Genomic DNA, 14,940 nt, shown 5'->3' on the forward strand with positions numbered 1-14,940 from the left:
TTGCTGGCAGGCATTTTCAGCATTTTCTGTTCTAGTATCTTTTCTCTGTCTCCCTCTTGTTAACTCACTTTTTATGTCTCCTAGATATGGGGGGTTTTGTGGAAGGTGAGAGGTCTCAAACTGTGTCCCAGGGCGAGGGTGCTCTAATCCGTGCACCACGTATACACAGTTTCCCCAGGCCCCAGATTACCTGGTTCAGAGATGGGCGTAAGATTCCCTCCAGCAGTCGCATGTAAGCCTCCATTCACCCCAATTTGATTGCTTTAGTTTAGACAAAGCATTTATGCATCTTACTTGTGTTTTTCTGTGCCTGTCTCAGAAAGTTCTCTCATATATGAGCTGTAGATGAATGCAGAGCTGTTGAAATAGAATATCTTTCACTTCAGAGAACTCTAAGAGGTTCAATACTGCTCACAGATTTTTTTTTTCCAATCCCCCCACACACCATGAGTGAAGTTGAGCAGAATAGTTGATGAACAGATGTTGGCACAGGCCTTGTGTTCATCATTGAATCGCCTCTCAGTGATAAAGCGGGTTATTATATTGGCCCTATTGACTTTGCAGGCAGAATGATTGAAGGGTAGAGATAGAGCAGGCAGCAGAGGAACCAATTAGACAAAATTGGACAAAAGGCCTCAATTGATGATAGGTTTGACTGACAGCACTCACCCCTGGTTAGATTTCTGTCTTGAAGGGTCTATGTGTGTGTGTGTGTGTGTGTATGTGTGTGTTTGCATATCTTGCAGACATTTGTTATGTTTATGTATTTCAAACAGTTTTTAAATGATGATTTCATTTATTAAGGGGGAAAAGGCTATCCAAACATAACTGAAAAAGTATTTCCCCCCCTTGTTAAATCAATAATTCACTAACCACAAGCAGGCCTGATTACTGCCAGACCTACTAAATCAAGTAAAAGCTGTTTGACAAAGTGAAGTAGGTTAAAAGATCTCAAAAAACCACCATGCCACCAGTTCACCAACTGCCATCATTCTGGAAAGGGTTATAAAACCATTTCTAAGGCTTTGGGATTTCAGCAAACCACAGTGATCGCCATTATCCACAATTGGAGAACATTTGTAACAGTGGTCAACCTTCCTAGAAGTGGTAGGCCAACCAAAATTACTGCAAAAGCACATCAACAACTCATCCAGGAGGTCCCAAAAAAAAGACCGAGAACAACATCTAAAGAACTGCAGGCCTCACTCGCCTAATTTAAGGTTAGTGTTTATGATTCCACAGTAGAAAAAACAGTGGACAAAAATGGCATCATTAAGAGTTTCAAGATGAAAACCGTTGCTGACAAACACAAAGGCCCGTCTCACATTTGCAAAAAATGTCTTGATAATTTCCAGTACTTTTAGGAAAATACTCTGTGGACTATCAATACAGAACTATCTGGAAGGTTCGGGTTCTGATATGTCTAGTTTTAAACAAACATCATACCAGCAATCAAACATAGTGGTGGCAGCGTGGTGGTCTGAGGCTGCTTTGCAGCTTTAAGACCTGGACTTTAAGGCCTTTCCCTACTTGATGAAACTATGCATTCTGCTCTTTACCAGAAAATCTTGAAGGAGAACGTCTTAAGCTCTAGCGCACTTGGGTAGTGCAGCAGGACAAGAGGCCCACCTATGAATGTCTACAAAAAACAAAATAAATGTCAATCAAAGTCCAGACTTCAGTCAAATTTCGATGCTTTGGCATGACCTTAAACAGGCTGTTCATGCTTGAAAACCATCCACTGTTGTGGATTTAAAACAATTCTGCAAGGAAGAGTAGGACAAAAATCCTCCTCAGCGATCTCAAAGATTTATTGCCAGTTATCACAAATGCTTGACTGCAGTTCTTGCTGCCACAACCAGTTATTAGGTTCAGAGGACACATTTCACACAGGGACAGTTCCAATTGGAAACACATTTCCAAGTGCCGGTCTGTGTAGTGAATTTTTCTTTATTTATCTGTTTCTGTTTTTTGAATTATGTGGAAATATCCAATATTCCTTAATAAATACTGTGAAATTAATATCTGTTATCCAGAAAAGAGATGTAGGCTGTCTATAATGTCACAGAAAGCACCTCCTTATCTATGATCACCATCATGTCATAGCTGACATGAAGACATTTACCCTGGGCTGCATGTTGTTGGTTAAAGCATAGATTTGGTGAAAGTACTTTCTGAGTCCAGCTGTAAAAGTTGCAGTAGAAGCACTGAGGAATATTGTAAGAAAAATCTCAGTCCTTTCCATGAATGTCCAACCAATCCCAGAGCTAGTTATCGTGTTGTTTAGAGGTGAATCTTATTAGAAGCAAAGCAGTGAAACTTTGCACCGTGACAATGTGAGTCACTGACAGGATACTCTACATTTACCGCTTGTTTGCTCCCTTTGTGTCAGGCCACATTGATATTCACAGGTGTGTGTCTGTGTATCAATGTGCGTTTCTTTAAGTGTCTGTTGAATCTGTAAGAGCCTCAGCTCCTAATTGTCCAGGAGTCTGTCTGTTTATCCTGCACCGATCAGGTGGATGCTGGCAGATACAATGAGCCTAATCTGGCCCCATGCTTGGCGTCAGCTCTCATTTTCACCAAACCATCAGCCTAACCTACATTTAGTCATTCAAGAGGGTGCTGGGCCACAGCAGTGACAGAAAAGATTGGACTTGAAAACTGCACCTTTTACACATTCATGGTTTTTATATGTGTGTGTATTTTCTGAAAATTGTCATAAATACTACAAATGCAATTACTGTGAGAAAAATCCATTTTAAGTGCATAAATAACTACTCGAGCGGTTGTTAGATTTATTGTGAAATAGAGCCAATATTTGATATTTGCCTATATTTCAGTCCAAGAAATATACAAATTTAAAGAAATATACAAATTTAAAAAGTAAAGAAGAGAAACACCCATGACTGATGATGTTGCATAGTTTGTCAATCAGAAGGTATTCTCCCTCTTACGCTCGCTTCCCTCATTCAAAAAATAGGGAACGCCACAAATACAACAACCAGCCAAAATGGGACATCTAAAAATGAGTAATCCACTTGAAACAATAAAAACTCATTATTTTTTAAACTGCATTATCATATCATCTTATTTGAGTCCTTACTAAGCATAGATGTCACAACCAGCAAATGTTAAGGAAATATGTCTGAATCAACGGCTTTTTAACCAAATATCAACATCAGTATTGGTCGTGAGAGCCTAAACCTTACATACTACTTTACTGCTTTTTAACTTTCTTTTCAAATCTCCATCAACCAGGAAGAACTGCATAAAGATGAATCCTGATGTCTCTTGTATACCTCAAATATGTTGAAATCAAAGTTCATTAGTTGCACCAAACTGTCTTAAACTATTAAGAGAAATAGCCAACAGCGTCAATAGCCAGCCAAGCAACTGCTTCCATGGACAAAACTCAGACTGGCCGCAAGTGTGTTTCTGTAGAAACCCTCTGGGATCTATAACAATTAAAATGACAGTGAACCCTTTAATGAAGTACTTTATATATTAAGCAGATAATAAAAAGCAAGACATGTTCTGAGTTATTTCCTAAACACACTGTGTATATTGTAGAGAGAAGTGCTCATAAAATTGTCTCTCTCCGCTTCTTTTCAGTGGTAATTTATGTGATATGTATGCGTATGTGTGTCAGTTTACCCTTCAGATTTATTGACTGTGTGAAACAACTACTCACTGGTTTAATGATTTGAGTGTTTCTGTGTGCTTGTTAATGTGTTTATGTGTGCGAATGTACGGTTTTGAGTTTGTTTGAGGATGAATTTTGCAATGTACAGCAGTTGGCTGAAATGAAATGGACTGGAAATTTCTACCACTCTTTGCACCTTTTAATTGGAAGCCAAATTGGTGGCCTTAATTTGGTGCAGCTGCACACTACCTAAAGGCAGTTTGTAGCTTTCTGAGACTAGGGTGATTGTTGCAGGAATTATTATTCACTAATGCACTGTCCTTAAAACTAATGCGTGTTTTTATTTGCATGGATACTCAGTGCCATCGCCCTGGACAACACGCTCGTCATCCTGTCCACCGTGGCCCCTGACGCAGGACGTTATTATGCCCAGGCAGTTAATGATAAAAACGGGGAGAACAAAACCAGTCAGCCCATCACTCTCACAGTGGAGAGTAAGTACTCACACGTGCGCATACATGTGTACATGCGTATACACAGGAAACAGACTTCTTCGCCCACAGAGTAAAGACACAGCAGGTTGTTTGTGTCAACATGTTGTTGCAGATGAAAATGTAGTTTTGGGTTGTGTTTTTTTTTTTAAATTTGTGTATTTCCTCTTGGCGCATCACTTAGATACACATTTTATTTAACACAGTGGCAACACAACAGGTTGCTCAGCCAAAAACAGTAGAAACAGAGATAGCGCCCTCTACTGACAGGTGCTTTCTTTATTTCCCGATTTCTCTTTCTAAAAAATACATGCTTATCATACTCATTACCTGCAGCATAATAGATGTCCTCTTATTCTCCAAGGCCTACTCCAACCTCTGGCTTCAATAGCGAATTACAATGTTTTAGGTGGAACTCCAGCAGGACCTCTGTGAAAAGGCAGAAAGGCCCCATGGAGTACAACTTTGGTTGAAATCCTCCTAACAAAAAAACCAAAAATGAATTCTGAAAATGACGCTGAGCACACAGGGAATGATTAAGCATACACATGCCTACATCAACACACAAATCAAAGCAGAAGGTCGGCCTCAATTATAAAACCCACATGTGCACAATTTCAAATAAAGTTCGGCATTGGCGGCAGAAGCATGGTTTTAAGTCAAATGATTATGTAGTTTAACTGAACCTGCCGCTTCCTTATCCTCCCACTTACTGTCACCGTTTCTTATCTAAACAAAGTCACACAAATGCTCGCGCCTCTTATTTACTTTCATCTCAACAACATCAGTCTTTCTTCGCCTACCTCGACGACCCAATTAAAGGAGTCACTCAGTGTATTTTTCTAGCTATCTGGACAGAATTCCACATGATAGTATCCACATGATAAAAGTCACCATAGGGTTAACAGTGGGATGTTAACTGTAATATTGAAAATTAAAAACTCTTTGTTCTGCGCACTTTTAATGGCAGCTTCCTTCTCGCGCCAGCATCTGCTCATCATATCTTTAATGCAGCATTTGTAATTCAGTGCTCAACACGCACGGTACAGCAATCCCCGGGGATCAGATATCACTGGATATCACCCAGTCTGACCTTGCAGATAACACCGTTGTAGTTTGCATCTGAAAGCCAATAAGTTTATTTAATTTTACAACTGCATTTGTTCGTTGTAGCAATTCTCTGGATAAAAGACTAAACAATATGCAGTAGAGGGAGCACCATCTTCCTAAGGGAGCATACAAATGAGACAGAGCTGGGTGTAATAGTGAAAGGCGAACTGGAGTCGGATAAAGCTCCATGCACGCAGACATTCAGGCATCCTTTTTAATATTCCTTAGATTGTGAAGTGCTCTGTAGTTGACTTGGATTTACAGTTGTTTTTAGATACAGACAGATGTAAACAGGGTGGCACCCTTAGTAGTGAGAATTTGCTATGCAAGTCACCGCATAAATTTTTGCATTACACACTTGAGGTATCCTCAACACTGGGAGTTCATGAACTGCAATGCATTAATTACCGTGTGCCGAGGAACCAGTCGTGTCTACTGGAAAATTAAATGAGTTCTTTGATAAGTCAAATGGAATCCCACTTTTTGCTGCGTTGTTGGCAAACACGGGCTACATTTCCAGCCAAATATGTGGGGCATTTCACTTAATTAAACAAAACTGTTCAATTTCCGTGTTTACACAGATTTGTAAAACATTTAGTAAAACTCAAATCAAAATTAAAGTGTTAACAGCCACTCTGTGTAAAGGCGAGTACTTCACACAACATGCCAATCATCACATTTTCAGCAGCTTCAGCATGACTCTGTCAAGAGTTCTATTTAATAAATCATTCATAAATTATATGTGATCTTGGTGATTTTCAGCTTTAAATCTTCTTTGTAGAAGATTAATATTAATGCTGTTTGAGTGACTCTTTTCCATCAGTTTCTTTCTTCTCATTTTTCACTTTCACACTTACTTGTCGACTGAAACCTATGCCAATCAAACCTTACGCAAAGTCTTGCTTGTTAATTAGTCGCAAAATTTACACGGATCTGCCAAATTCTGTAATCTCACAGAAGTATAGCCAGTAACTGCAGAACCAAGTAACTACGATTTTTCCTCACTAAGCTCTTGGACAAAGGCAAATCATTGTAGCATGTTTATTTCTTTTTGTGTGGTTTTTTTTTTTTAGCTTTCTAGGGACTAAAAGGCAGCTATTATAGATGGATTGATTGGTCTTCATTATGCTGATTATTAATAATGTCAACAATGTACTCAAAATGATACTTGATACGTTGATGAAAGGATTTAATTAATAATACCAAGCCTTCAGACTGATGCAGTACCACCAATTCTATGTATTTACCAGTTAATCAATAGGTAATTTGTTGCCTAGAAATATAAAAGTAATTTTGAATAAGGTTCAAACGAGCAAAACATTTAACTGCTCATCTCGATCTCTCATCAAATTTCCGAGATGATGACTGCAAAACATTCCTATCTGTTCATTTCCGTCTGTCAAGCGTCCTACAAATGATTTTTGCTTTCTCTTTTGTGTGTGTGTGTGTGTGTGTGTGTGTGTGTGTGTGTGTGTGTGTGTGTGTGTGTGTGTGTGTGTGTGTGTGTGTGTGTGTGTGTGTGTGTTTTTAAATCTCTGTGCCGCCATGAAGAAAATCTTTGGATATTTGGGAATTCTTTGGCGTTAACTTTAATTGTTTATTTTTGAAATGTTTAATTCGTTCTGAAGAAATGTCAGCAGCATGTTAATTTCGTGTTGTTTGTTGTTTCCTTCCATGTTATGTTCTGGAAAGAATTTGAAGATACTTGGATACTGCATTTTAATTTGTTTTATATATATATATATATATATATATATATATATATATATATATATATATATATATATTTTTTTTTTTTTTTTTTTTTTTTTTTTTAGGTATTTATTTGACTGATGATCAGGAAACTATGCAGTAATCACATGGCGAGTAGAGTCAAAGTGGTAATAACTCACAGGTCTATTTTTAGTCAGTGTTTGTAGAGGAAGCATTGCTACAGTACTGTAGAGATTCTACAGGACTGAGCAAGAAAAGGTTGAGATTTATAATCAGGTGCTGCAAAATAACAACAACAATAATAAAAACTTAATTAGAGCCCTTATTAACCTGAGATGGTCTCACACGGACATCCGGAAACAAACTTCAAAGCGATGCATGCACACAGCACACTGTAAATGTCCAATCACTCAGACATATACAAGTTCACAGGCCCATACCCGTACTCCGGGGAGGTGGGGGGAAAATGAGATCAGATTCAGAGAGAGATCACTGATTGAGGGCAGTGAATCGATGGTTGGCTGGAGGCTCTGTGAAACCCGTGAGTGATGGTGCCGCATTTAATCGCCTTTTCTGTTTGTCTCAATTATGTTACATAATGGCTTCTTAACACCTGGGCTAACACCATGCTCAGTAAATGCCGTGTGCACTAGAAAGAGGATCTAAAGTAAAGACAGGGGCGTTAATAGTTGGTTGATAGCATGCTGGCTACTTGGTTGTGATGGTGACAAATTGTCAGTCTCTGTGGAAGGATCTAGTCATGCTCAGTTGGCTATATCAGGCAGAGGCACAGGCTTAATCTGAGACTGGCATGCAATTTAAAGATTTCTTTCACTTTTGTGCGTTTCTGTGTGTGTGATAGATGTGGGAGGACCCGCAGACCCCATTGCCCCCTCCATCATCATCCCCCCAAAGAACACCAGTGTAACAGTCGGGAGAAACGAAGCTATCATGGAGTGTGTTGCCAATGCAAGGTAAATGTTCACAAAGAGACATGCAGATCCTGAGGAGGAGACTGCAAATACACACAGTCAGGCATTCACACATTATCAAAACACCACCACCTTCTCCCACCCCCGCATCTGATATTTTGTGATTTAAATGAATCTTTTGTTTGAACATAATAAAAAGTGTTTTGCACATCTCTCATTTTGTACCTCTCCTCCATTCTTCCCTTTGATTCAGGGCTTCACTCTGTTCTTCCAATCTTGCACAATCCCGGTTCTGAAATCTGACTATTATCTCAAATTCAAAGACTTAATCAGAATGACAGATGTATCCCATTGCTCCCCCAGTGCTCTGTAACCTTGAAACAGAATATAAATCTATATTAAAAACCACGCTCTCGGTCTCTTGCTCTCTTTTTCTCTTTTTCATCTTTTTCTTTTTCAGGCCTCTTGTCAAAATGAGTATCACTTGGAGAAAAGACGGGGCAGTGGTCAATACAGGGATTCGCGATTTTGGCCGTAGATTGGTCATCAGCTTGCCTGCAGTTAGCGATAGTGGCTACTATGAGTGTGAAGCGTCACTTCGGAGCAGCAGTGTCCCCTCCGTCACGGCCGGGGCCTACCTGCATGTTCTTGGTAAACAACGTTACAACATACATTTTGACCCTACAGAAAGCAGCTTAGCCTAAATGATCAGTGCTAATCTTCAAGCTGAGATACTTTTCAGAGTCTCCATTCAAAGTTTATATTTCAGTATTAACGCTAATACTGTTATATAAAGTCGTGTAAATGCGCTATTGCCAGATGACGGTGATGATAAAAAGCACGCATTAGTTTTGTAGCTGTTTTTAAAGGCTATTAGCGAGCAATCACTTTTCTTCTTCGGAACAGAATATCCTCTGTTTGTAAAAGAGCCGCCGAGTCACATCAGCGCAGAAATGGAGAAGGTAGTGGATATCCCCTGTCAGGCTCGAGGTTTGTGGTGTTTTTTTTTCCACTATGCTCCTGCATGTGTGAAAGACTAAAAAAAGCAGTAAAAAAGAAAAGAAAATGGACTACAGGGTCACAGTGACCAGAGACAAAAAATAAGTAAATCCTTTCCTCCCTCTGCAGGCACACCACAGCCAGAGATAGTGTGGTATAAAGATGCAGTGCCCATCAGCCCGGTGAAGATCCCCAGGTACAGGGTGTTGGTAGGAGGCAGTCTACAGATCAACGGTCTCCTGCCAGATGACACAGGGATGTTTCAGTGCTTTGCTCGCAATCTAGCAGGAGAAATCCAGACAAACACCTACCTTGCCGTTACTAGTATGTCCCCCTTGAAATTTCTTTTCAAAGTTATCCACACGTCTGCTGATTCATTCTGTTTGTCTTTCAGCTCCTTCCTCTCTTCTCTTTCCTAATCCTCTCTTGTCCCACTCTCTGTCTTCCCTTTCTACACCCATCTATCTATATATCTCTTTGCAGTGACAGATTTGTCAGCCTTGGATGCTCGGGCAATTATTGCCTATTTTTGAATGAGAGAATGAGCAGGAGAAGCAGAGAGACAGAGGCGCCTTGTCAGATTCTCAGAGCTGTCTCTGAGAATGAGACTTGACAGCTGCCCCTTTTGTCAAGTCCATTAAGCTCTCAGCTGCTACCTGCTTTATTAGGGAGAAAGCTGTTTATGTCTCTCATTATCACCTCTGTCTTACCTGATTTTGCTTGAACCTATGCGTTTTTCTCTGTGTCTGTGCGTGTGTCTCATGTGCCTGACCCCTCCCCATCCAGGTATTGCTCCTAACATAACCGCTGGCCCCTCTGACAGTGCAGTGATTGACAGCATGTCAGTCATCCTACACTGTGAAACCTCGGGAGCCCCGCGGCCAGCCATCACCTGGCAGAAAGGTGCGTGGGCTAACAGCATGAGGTATTGGGGAGATTATTATGCTGCATTTTGACTCGTCAGTTAGACAAGAGCTATGAAAAAGATCCAGAATATATATTTTCTCCAAACAAGCTGTATTTCTTTACTGTTGCTGTGCTGCTTTCCCTTCTGTTTGTTTTCCCTGACATTTCTCCAATACTTTAATCTCTCTTGTTCTTTCCCCACACACCCCCCCCCTTTTTTTGTTCCCCGTCCTTTCTCCCATATCATCGATCACTTCCACCCTTCCCTGCAGGTGAACGTGTCTTGGCCAGTGGATCGGTCCAGCTGCCCAGGTTCACCCTGCTGGAATCGGGCAGCTTACTAATCAGCCCCTCCCACCTGTCTGACGCTGGAACATACACCTGCATGGCCAGTAACTCGAGGGGCATTGACGAGGCTTCAGCTGACCTGTTGGTCTGGGGTAAGCGTAACAGCAACTGGACACCCTCTGTAGAACAGAATAGAAGTTTTTTGGAGCACACCATAAGACTGTGTGATCTAAGCTATTTAAGCTATTCTATTTTAATCTCTCTCTTTATTTTTTACATTGTTCAACACTTGTATAACTTGCTGAAAATGATGAGACCTACTCTAGACCTTTGGAATATGAGAAAAAATAAAAGGAGAAAATGTCTTTTTTGGTATTGTTATTATTAAATACATGACGTGTTAAATTCTAGAAGAATTACATGCTTTTTTTTCTCCTAGAGGTCATTGTCAAGACAGTTGGACTTGCACGTGAACTCATTTTTGTGACTAAATTCACATTACAATACTTTGCCCACTGAAAATAGAATATAATTTATGCTATTTCAGAGAGATATTGAGTGAAAGATGAGACCAATTCCTGTAATCTCTGTTCGGTTCACTGATCAAACAGTCTCTGAATAACAGCCTTTGGGCATTTTCACAGCACGTACCCGCATCACTAAACCGCCACAAGACCAGAGTGTCATCAAAGGGACTAAGGCTGTTATGACCTGTGGTGTAACCCATGATCCCAGTGTCACTGTAAGGTAATTTTTTGGAATATGCTCTCTTTTCTTGTTGGTCTTACTCCTCATTCTTTTTATGTAAGTAAATGTTGTGCAATTAAGTAGCACTTTTCAAAAAGAGCAGTATACATTCACTTACCAGTAACGTGCCCTTAGGATCACCTTGGATTTTAGTTTCTTGCCCAAGGACACTTTGGCTTATGGAGTTGACAGACATCATGTCAACAATGGGAACTGTAGACAACCTGTTCTACTACCTGAGCCAAGGCCATCCCATATTTTTTAATCACTCCCAGCCTTGCGAACAAGCTTGGGCATCAGTGTTGTACTTAATTAGTTTATGAAATCTGCATGAGATCTCATAGTGTTTATCCACCCTTAGAAGACTTCCTATGGGAAGCATTCGAAATGCTTGGAGTCAGATTTAGGAATTAGTCCATTGCCTTCCCTCATTCTTTAGACAGTCTTGAGCATGACAGAGTGTGTGTACAGGCATCTGTCTCAGAGGGAGTGAAATGATGTCTATGGAGCCCAGTGATTAGAGAGCCTGTCACCTGTGGGCCTACGACATTGATCAGATTGCAGGGTAAACAGATGAATATGTAAACAGAGTAATAACTTCAGACAGCGCCTTTAATTAAACGCAACACAGAGGAGATTAGCTGCAGAGCGCGAATAGTCGCTATTAATCACGGGAGCTCCTAATATTTGCATGTCTGCATGCATGTGCGCATGTAATGGGGGGTGTCCATATGTGTGGGTGGGTTAAATAACGAGGAGCGAAATCCGCGGATGATAAGTTGTGACACAGAGAGAGATTTTTCTGATCCAAACACTTTGCTGCCAGCTTTGTTGCGCTTTTCGTTGTTGCTAGCACCTTCTGTGTTTGGCGCATGAACTCATAAAGGGCAAACAAATTTGCTGTAACTGTAAAGTGTTAAAGTTTGCGTATGCGTGTGTCTGTTTTTTCGTGGGTAACATAGTTACGTTGTCACGCACGTGCTTTCAGACATGTGTGGGAGAAGAGCGGCACTGTGATTGACGTGAACACGTCCCCGCGTTTGCGTCTGGATCCTGACGGGACCCTGCACATCTCCCAAACGTGGTCGGGTGACATTGGAACATATACCTGCAGGGTGACCTCGGTGGGTGGCAATGACTCTCGCAGCGCCCACCTCCGAGTCAGGTTTGCATATTTACCCAATGTCTCCCCAGTCTTATCGTGCTGTTTTTAGTTGGTTTTTTTCCTCTGTGTTTTTTTTTTCTTTTACATGCAACCAGGACATGATGGATGGATGTTTCCTCCACTGTTGTGGTTTATCACTGCTCTCCTCTCTAATCCATCAAACCCCTCGAATATTTACAATGCCTCGCTCTCACTCTAACTGTTCAGCTCTGTTATTTTCTGCCTTCTTGTCTGATTCTATTTCTCTTATCACTTGTTCCCTCTCACCCACATTTACACGTACAGGCAGTTACCTCATGCTCCAGAAAACCCAGTAGCAGTTCTGAGTACCACTGAGAAGAGGGCCATCAACCTAACGTGGGCCCAGGCCTTCGATGGCAACAGCCCCCTTATCCGCTACATCCTGGAGGTCTCAGAAAACAGTGAGTTTTTCCACCAAGCACCTCTATCACCTTTAACCATGCACACCTAATGCAAACTCACAAATGTAATAGTTTTATTAGTAATTTCAAAAGTGATATTGCTAGTTTGTTCTCAAAGGGAACACTAATTTGCAATCCCTCCTATTATATTACATTTCAATTGTGTATCTAAAATTGGCAGTTGCACACTCTCATACATTCCTCAATCTGTATAACTCAATTGCCTCACTTGTGCGTTTCCTTACAAATGAACAGGGAGACCAAATTGTTTTGCTGTCCAATACTCTTATCTTCCTTTCACTTGATAAAATCAAAGAAGTGGGAATGTTTTCACCCACTGAGACTAAATTGCTCAACCATTTCTCATCGAAGCTCAGGCTAACTGAGTAGATGACAGCTCATTATAAGGAAAATGAATCTGAGGATGCAGATGGGATCTGGGTTTTGGATAATTGAATTGCAATTTGATATTTAGAGGGACTTTATGCAAAATAAATTATTTGTCTCTTATCAGTAGCTGCACTATTATTACTGAAAAAATGAAACTGTGGTGTGCAGGGATAGTCAGAAATAACAATGAATTTAAATTTAAGTTCGCAAGTGGTGGAGAGAGGTTTTTTTTTTCTCAAGAGTCTTAATGACCTCACAAGGTCATTCATCATTCTCTAGCTACTGCTCACAGCTTTATCTTTATGTGTGTCCTCTCTATCTCAGATGCGCCTTGGACAGTGCTGCTGGCCAACATTGAGCCAGAGTCTACTGGGGTTACTGTTGGTGGCCTCATCCCGGCGCGTTCATACCAGTTCCGCCTGTGTGCCGTAAATGACGTGGGCAGAGGCCAGTTCAGCAAAGAGACTGACCGGTGGGTGCTGCACTTAGCTGTTATGCATCTGCTGAATGTTAAAAATATTGCTCGTAGACTGTGTTTTTTAATGTGTACACTGGCCGCGAGACAAGCGTTGCACTTTGGAGGGCTTTTACTGTTCTGGAACAAGCCGTTCTTCCCCGCTCGTCTTGGCAGTTCAATAGAAAATCCTGTGATTATTTCCTGTAAGTCCACTTTTTGGTCTTCATTCCTCTGGGAGTGAGGGAGAGATGAGCCGGCTTCAGGATGGGCCTTTTCAAGATAAAACTGTGAATGAGCTGAAATTGCGCTTTGTGAAGACTTGATGGGTGCGCTGACCCAGCTTCGTCTCGCTCCCTCCTATTAACTTCCTTTGCCATACTTCATGAGTAAAATACAGAGAGGCTTGAAAGTGGCAGAGCTCAACACAGACTCAAATCTCAAGTGAATTTTCTTGACTAGGAAGAAGAAGCTGTCATAAACATGCAGGCCCACCTCCGCGCACTCTCACACACATTCTTAGCTCATCACTATTCACCTATGCACACTACTGTCTGACCTTGCGCGCATCAACACAACCCATTGGATGTTTTTTTCTAACTGCAGAAAGACCCTCCTCAAACCACACACTTTCGCGGAGCCAAATTCCAGTGTGAATCTGCCCAGACAAGAATGCACCACAGGAGGGTGACTGAGCGTCAGTGAGTGCAGGGCTTTTCTGAGGCACACCTCTTTGATCCTAAACACTCTGCTTTATCTCCTCCAGAGCAGTGCTCCGGTGCACTGGGAAGAAATCAAGATGTCATCTTAAATTGACTTAAGGGAAAAGTCTGCCTGGATCTCTCTTTCTTGTTCTTTTATATCTTTCGCTCACTCGCCCTGTCTCTCCATTGTGCTGCTCCATTTTTTACCAAGGCCTCTTTGATCTTTTTTCATGCCACAGCAAGCTGTCCCTCTGCGGACAGTATTATAGAGAATATGTTTTGGACAAAGACACAGCAACACTTAACCCAACTTTCCTTTATGGTGTTCTGAAAAAAACACAAGAAGCTGTCTTTATTATGTTTTGATGTCTATGATGAAATGGAATAGAAATATGCAGAAACCCAGGATAATTAATGCACGGCTTCACTTTGTCTCTGCTTTTACCTCTCCTTTATTCTTTCTTTTCTCCTTGCTCCTCGCTGCAGACTAACTCTCCCCGAAGAACCTCCCAGCGCCCCCCCTCAGACAGTCATCGCAAGTGGCCGCACAAATCAGTCCATCATGATCCAATGGCAGCCACCCCCTGAGAGTCATCAAAATGGTCCACTCCAGGGCTACATCATCAGGTAAAAAGACCATGACAACCTGCCTGTTTCTCTCTCTCTCTTTTTTTTTATCCAGGGATAGGTGCCTGTCTGGCCCTGTGCCATTCAGATGCGATAATAACTGTTATGCCAGTCCCTTTTCTCCCTTTCCATTTTGCTTCATTCTTGCTCATTGTGTCTGTAGAATAATTGGTGCAAATTAAATACCTTCTTCTACATCCATCTGTTGTCACCTCTCTTTTTGTAGCCATTTTATAACTGCTCTGCATGATTTTTTTTTTCGTACTCTTACTGCTCTCAGTCCCTCGCTATTGGCAAAAAAATGCCAGTAAAATCCTAATATATGTTTATTGTGTTCTGTCTACTC

General features: G+C 41.1%; 1 protein-coding gene across 5 annotated transcripts in view; it reads left to right on the forward strand.

Moving 5' to 3' along the window:
• Positions 1-14,940, forward strand: part of LOC146576266 (protein sidekick-2-like) — an 83,917-nt gene that overhangs the window by 48,323 nt on the left and 20,654 nt on the right. For all 5 annotated transcript variants that reach the window (XM_085271402.1, XM_085271398.1, XM_085271399.1 and 2 more), the window contains exons 4-16: positions 85-232; positions 4,007-4,140; positions 7,823-7,934; positions 8,353-8,543; positions 8,799-8,882; positions 9,021-9,215; positions 9,678-9,794; positions 10,070-10,237; positions 10,730-10,832; positions 11,821-11,997; positions 12,283-12,419; positions 13,134-13,281; positions 14,454-14,594. In XM_085271402.1, coding sequence (XP_085127528.1) covers positions 85-232; positions 4,007-4,140; positions 7,823-7,934; positions 8,353-8,543; positions 8,799-8,882; positions 9,021-9,215; positions 9,678-9,794; positions 10,070-10,237; positions 10,730-10,832; positions 11,821-11,997; positions 12,283-12,419; positions 13,134-13,281; positions 14,454-14,594 — 1,855 coding nt within the window. The remainder of the gene's footprint in view (positions 1-84; positions 233-4,006; positions 4,141-7,822; positions 7,935-8,352; positions 8,544-8,798; positions 8,883-9,020; positions 9,216-9,677; positions 9,795-10,069; positions 10,238-10,729; positions 10,833-11,820; positions 11,998-12,282; positions 12,420-13,133; positions 13,282-14,453; positions 14,595-14,940) is intronic.

This window comes from Mchenga conophoros, linkage group LG4, assembly GCF_057382185.1.
Source record: "Mchenga conophoros isolate Kocher_MC1m ecotype Shallow Benthic linkage group LG4, M_conophoros_male_GT1.1, whole genome shotgun sequence".
NCBI classification, from domain to species: Eukaryota; Metazoa; Chordata; class Actinopteri; order Cichliformes; family Cichlidae; genus Mchenga; species Mchenga conophoros.